Source organism: Protobothrops mucrosquamatus, unplaced genomic scaffold (assembly GCF_001527695.2).
Source record: "Protobothrops mucrosquamatus isolate PMUCROS unplaced genomic scaffold, P.Mucros_1.0 scaffold2626, whole genome shotgun sequence".
Classification (NCBI taxonomy): Eukaryota; Metazoa; Chordata; class Lepidosauria; order Squamata; family Viperidae; genus Protobothrops; species Protobothrops mucrosquamatus.
The window spans coordinates 97,689-103,773 of NW_015388680.1; the positions used below are offsets into that span (position 1 = coordinate 97,689).

General features: G+C 44.2%; 1 protein-coding gene across 1 annotated transcript in view; it reads left to right on the plus strand.

The window, feature by feature from the left end:
* The first annotated feature begins 248 nt into the window (after positions 1 to 248).
* HEATR6 (HEAT repeat containing 6) overlaps positions 249 to 6,085 on the plus strand; it is a 38,343-nt gene continuing 32,506 nt past the window's right edge. The window contains exons 1-5 of the mRNA XM_029285973.1: positions 249 to 515; positions 1,613 to 1,720; positions 2,102 to 2,242; positions 3,723 to 3,838; positions 5,337 to 5,451. Of these exons, the coding sequence (XP_029141806.1) occupies positions 249 to 515; positions 1,613 to 1,720; positions 2,102 to 2,242; positions 3,723 to 3,838; positions 5,337 to 5,451 (747 nt within the window). The remainder of the gene's footprint in view (positions 516 to 1,612; positions 1,721 to 2,101; positions 2,243 to 3,722; positions 3,839 to 5,336; positions 5,452 to 6,085) is intronic.

Genomic DNA, 6,085 nt, shown 5'->3' on the forward strand with positions numbered 1-6,085 from the left:
AGAGGAAATACTTTTGGAAGCCTTCAGGATTTCAATCAATAATGGGATCATGCTCTTTGCCGACCCACAGATCACCAGAGCGCACCACTTCCAGGGGGCGCTCCACAGAGGGACCCGGAAGTTACTTCAACCATAGAGTTGCGGCGGCCTCCTACCTACACAGTCCATAGTGGCTTTTATCCGGAAGTTAGGCCTGGGCGTCCCTCCTCGGCCTAGTTACCCCAGCAACGGACAGCCGAGCTGGAAATATGGCGGCCGAGGCCTGCATGGCTGGAGGAGACTGCGCGGCGGCGGCAACAGCAGCAGAACCGAACCCCGCCTGGACCGAATCCGGGCTCTGCTTGCAACACTACCTGGCGCGGCTCGAGGCTCTGCGGCTCGCCCCGGACCCCAGCCAGGCCCCGGGAGGGGAGAACGTCGACCGCCGCCGCCCCGAGCTCCACCTGCTCTTCGACGAGCTCATTTCTGAGACCTGCGGCTCGGGGGGAGCGGCGCCTTGGGGGCCGAAGCCGGAGGTGAGTACCCGGAGAAGGGAGAGGAGCGGCGGGGAGCCTGATGGGGTGGAGGAAATGGGACTCCAAGCAAGGGTGGGTCCTCCAGGATCATCGTCCACAGGCGGGGCCAGTTTGACTCGCCCTTTTCCATTCCATCATTCTATAATATTCTTTTTTAATTCTTTTCCCCCCCGATTTTGTGTAGCTGCTTCAGATTTTGTGTAGCTGCTCCTGGCTGTCTTTGCATGCAAAGTGTGTATGTCAAGTCAAGTTGCTTCACTGGGAGAAAAATAGGGAGAGTTATTGGGGAAAATGTGAAACAATTGTGCTTGTACATCCATCTGGTGGCTTTTTAATAAAATGTTAACCTCACAGCAACAAATTTATAACTTGGGTTAAGTCACAGTGTTTCTCAACCTTGACAATTTTAAGGCATGTGGACTTCAACTCCCAGAATTCCACAGCCAGCATTGCTGGCTGTGGAATTCTGGGAGTTGAAGTCCACATGCCTTAAAATTGTCAAGGTTGAGAAACACTGGGTTAAGAGATGCTAACCTGCTCATGATGTTTGGAGTTTCCATAAATGACTGAATTTAAATCCATGCCCTGTCATACCCTAGCACTATAACTTCTATGTCATATCGGTAGTCCTCGACTTATGACCACAAGGAAGCCCCAAATTTCTGTTGCTAAGTGAAACAGTTAAGTTTTGCCCCATTTTACAATCTTTCTTGCCACAGTTGTTAAGTGAGTCATTGCAGTTGTTAAGTTAGTGACACGGTTATTAAGTGAATCTGGCTTCCCCATTGACTTTGCTTGTCAGAAGGTCGCAAAAGGGGATCACATGACCCCGGGACATTGCAACCGTCGTAAATAGGAGTCACTTGCCAAGCACTTGAATTTTGATCATTGGATCATGGGGATGCTGCAATGGTCATAAGTGTGAAAAATGGTCATAAGTCACTTTTTCCAGTGCCATTGCAACTTTGGTCACTAAATGAACTGTTGTAAGTTGAGGACTACCTGTATTGACATTCAATTTTATCTCACTTCTTTGTGTACTTTCAGAGCGTTAAAAATAATGAATGTACCTTCTTTTGTCATCTTTTATGTGGCAGGACATTTGTGAACTAATTGTCCAAGCTTGTAAACTAATCCAGCTTAATCAAGAACATCTTGTCAATAAATTGTGCCAATTAATTCACCAGCTGCTCAACAGATTCCAGGTGAGAAAACTATATATTTTTGCCATATTCTGATGGAGCATCTAGTTTTAAATCAGCTACTGTTTCAAATTCTCATAATTGTTTTTATTGACTTGATAATATATTGAGACTTCTTGTATACATTATAAAAGAAGAGTTATGTTGCCATTAGAAACATGATATAGTTACTATAAATGCAGCACAGTTTTTTTCTCATTTCAGTATTTGGATGAGACAGCCAGTGGATTTATTAGCTGTTACGTTCTCTGCTTCTGGATGTCATTTTTGATAGATAGGAAACAATGGTTAATGAAACTGCTTTACTGCTTGCCTAATAAGCTATTATCCTGAATTCTCCAATGCAAGATCATGCCAACTTAATTTTTGTTTCTGCAATTGCAGGTTGCACTTGATGAAGAGAGCCTGAATTATCTTCTGCCTTACTTCATCTCTGCTCTGAGAAAATGCAGCACTTGGACACATGTTGAAATTCTGCAAGCCTTGGCAGAGTCTGTCTACAACAATGGACACAAGTGTCAAAAGGTGAATTGGAGCATAATTTTGAATATCTTGCTTAGAAGCTTTTTCTATTTGCATAGTGCAGAGGAATTATGGGCAGACTGTGCTCTTGGACTGACACTGTAACAGAATAACAGTGTTGAGCAAGAATGCCAATTTCAATTCAGAATAGAGCTGGAAGGGATCTTGGAGGTCTTCTAGTCCAACCTCCTACTCAAGCAGGAGACCCTATACCATTTCAGACAAATGGTTGTCCAGTCTCTTCTTGAAAACCTCCAGTGTTGGAGCACCTACAATTTCTGGAGGCAAGTCGTTCCATTGATTAATTGTCAGGAAATTCCGCCTTAGTTCTAGGTTGGATCTTTCCTTGATTAGTTTCCATCCATTGTTTCTTGTCCTGCCTTCAGGTGCTTTGGAGAATAGGTTAACACCTTTTCTTTGTGGTAGCCCTTTAGATATTGAAACACTGCTATCATGTCACCCATAGTCCATCTTTTCATTAAACTAGACCAGTGGCTCCCAACCTTTTCTATACCCCGCACCTCTAGGAATGTTTCTGATATATTCTTGCACTCCTTACAAAATTTTGAAATAACGGCACTGAATTATGCATATACACTATAATTTTGAAAACCCAAGTTTTCGCACCCCCTGGAATATCGTCTCACACCCCCGGTTGGGAACCCCTGAACTAGATATACCCAATTCCTGCAACCGTTTGTCATATGTTTTAGCCTCCAGTCCCCTGAGAATTGCATCTGAATAGTAGATAGTAGAAGTAGTAGAAACAAATAGGTTCATAATTCAGCCCATCCCTTTGGATCCCTATGTATCTACCTAATAACTCCAAGCAGAAGGACTAATAAAACTTTTGTAGGTTCTGCTATATTTCTTGGAGATAGACGAGTTAGTGGAAATGTTATGATCATCTTGACAGAAAGTAATCTGGAGTTCTTGAGTAGTGTTTCTACATCCTCGGTTCTGTTTTTATATTTTTCTACCACTTTCACAATATAGACAAGTTAAAAATAAAAAAAAATGGGCTGGGTTCTTTGGAAATCTTCAAATATCCTGTGGTAAGAATATTTTTCTAACACTATCCTTCAGATATATTGGTCCAACTCATGTAACATAAGCAATAATCTGTAGTGATGGGAACTGAAACTCAGTACCGCTTAGTATATAGGCTGTTTGGTGGCTAAATAAAGGCGCTAATTTCCTATCCCATTCTAACTAATCCACAACAATACCTGCTATCTGATGATGGGAAAAACAGTGAGATGTCCTGAACGAAATTTTTCAATTTTTACCTCTATTTTTATTTTAGCCTGAACTTGACTCACATATTTCATTCTGAAACCATAATAAGACAGAAGGTGGCTGAGCCTCTAGAATTCATGCACTAAGCACGCTTTTGTTGTATAACTTAGTTAATGTTAAGTTCTGTTTTGCATCTTGTCTCCAATTTGTTCAACAAATATGTGCTGACTGGTGTTTTTTTAAGTATCTCCCAGATTTGCTGGGGGAAAATGGACTTCTGACGCAGTTCAGCAGCCCGGTTCAAACCGATGCTGAACGGAAAAGAGCTGCAATACACAGCATGGCAAACCTGTGCCTCAGGTATGACCGAAACAAATAGATATGACTTGACTCCTTTCCATTATGTTGTGCCTCTTCTAGGGATAGAGAATGTAAATATTCCAGCATTGGGGGGGGGGGGGTGTCGAGAAAAAAAAAAGTCTAAATCTAATATAAACATGCCTATACATTCCAGCTTAGGGCACATTTTGGTGGAAGTGTGTTTTCTTTAACTGTAATAATAGACTTCCAAAATAGCTGTTGTTAACATTCTAGTCCAGCGGTTCTCAACCTATGGGTCGCGACCCCATTTGGGGTCGATCGACCATTTCCCGGGGGTCGCCAAGCAAGGCTGTCCGCCATTTTTTTGTCCGCCATTTTTTTTGTCCGCCATTTTTTTCCCCTTTTCCGGCGGGTGCCTTACCTCCCTTGGGCTGGGCCAGCTGGTGGTCGGCCTGCTCCGTCTCTGCCGCTTGACAGCTATGCCTCGGCCGGCGCAGGGGGCGGAACCACGCATGTGCGGCGCTCCCGGGCAGGGAAAGTCCTCGACTTACGACCGGTTGGGTAGTCCTCGACTTACGACCGGTTTAGTCCTCGACTTACAACCGGTTTAGTCCTCGACTTACGACCAGTTGGGGGTCGCGGCATTAAAAAGGTTGAGAACCACTGTTCTAGTCCAAAGGTTCTTCACTAAAGAAATACAAATTTAACATATTAATTTTAATTGATTTGATTGTTTTGAACGTCAATGGAAGTGATGGAGATGCTATTGAAGAGTACTTTTTCAAAAACAAATTGGTACTCAGCACTTGATGCTCAACCACAATGTGGTTTATTTGGTTATAACTTAATGCAATAGATGAACCCAGAGTTGCGGTTTGGATATAAGGGTTGTGGCAGCTTAGTTTGTCGAACAAAGTCTCTGTGTGTTGTTCAGCAGGCAATGGCTAATTGCAGTATTTGAACCCAGACACTGTTAGGCTATAATATTATTCTTAACATTTTCCTTACTTTAATCACTGTTACATGGAAGAATCTAAACGGCTGAAAAAAGATCTGTAATTTCAATACCTTGCCCCAGAAACTCAAAGTATTTAACATTCTACAGCAGAATTGCAAATACAGACAGTACAGAATGAAGTTTTCTGCAGAAAAGACAGGTCAGGTCACATACCTGGAGATATTTTTAGCTTAAACATGCTTGGAATAAACCCAAAAACTTAACAAATAAAAAAAAACCCTCAAAGATCGGACTCAGTGGACCACTAGGCTTTTTCTGCCATCAGTTTTCTATGTTTCTATGTTGTCTTAATACTTGGAAGAATAACAGCATAGTGAGATGTTGCTTTTCTTAATAAACCCTTCCCTTATTTCATTGGATAAAGCATTTTGCCCCCTTCTGCGGAGTCTCAGATACGACGACCTTTCTGATATTAAGGGGTTGCTTCTTCCTTCTACTGCATTTTCTGAACAGATGGATAAAAAGCATTACTTCTTTCCTGCCGTTCATCTTCCTCCTTTGCGTCTGCCTGTCTTTCAGCCTACCCGGACAGCCGTATCTAGAGGAGTCTTACAGAGAGGTCTGTTTTCAGGCTTTCTTGAGCATCTTACAGTCTTCCAAAGGAACTGAAATGGATGACATCACCTTTTGCATGGTAAGGACAAAGATGATTACTTAGGATAGAGGTGGGCAATAAGGGAGAGATTGGGGAATGACAGTTTAGCCCTCCCCACTTTCAGGGAACTACAGAATGCCATCTGGTCTTCTGAGAGGGAGGGGCCGAACTGTTTCAGTCTTTTTTTTTTTAAGGCAGGGAGGGCCCATTATTTCCTATCGCAGTGGTGGCGAACCTATGGCGCGTGTGCCAGAGGCGGCACTCAGAGCCCTCTCTGTGGGTACGTGTGGCTGGTGCAATTCTAATGTTGCTGGTGCCTGGCTGAGGAATTCTGGGAGTTGAAGTCCACAAGTCATAAAAGGGCCAAGTTTGAAGACCCCTGCTCTAGATCAGTGGTTCTCAACCTGTGGGTTGGGACCCCATTTGGGGTCGATCGACCATTTCCCGGGGGTCGCCAAGCAAGGCTGTCCGCCATTTTTTTGTCCGCCATTTTTTTCCCCTTTTCCGGCGGGTGCCTTACCTCCCTTGGGCTGGGCCAGCTGGTGGTCGGCCTGCTCCGTCTCTGCTGCTTGCCAGCTACGCCTCGGCCGGCGCAGGGGGCGGAACCACGCATGCGCGGCGCTCCCGGGCAGGGAAAGTCCTCGACTTACGACCGGTTGGGTAGTCCTCGACT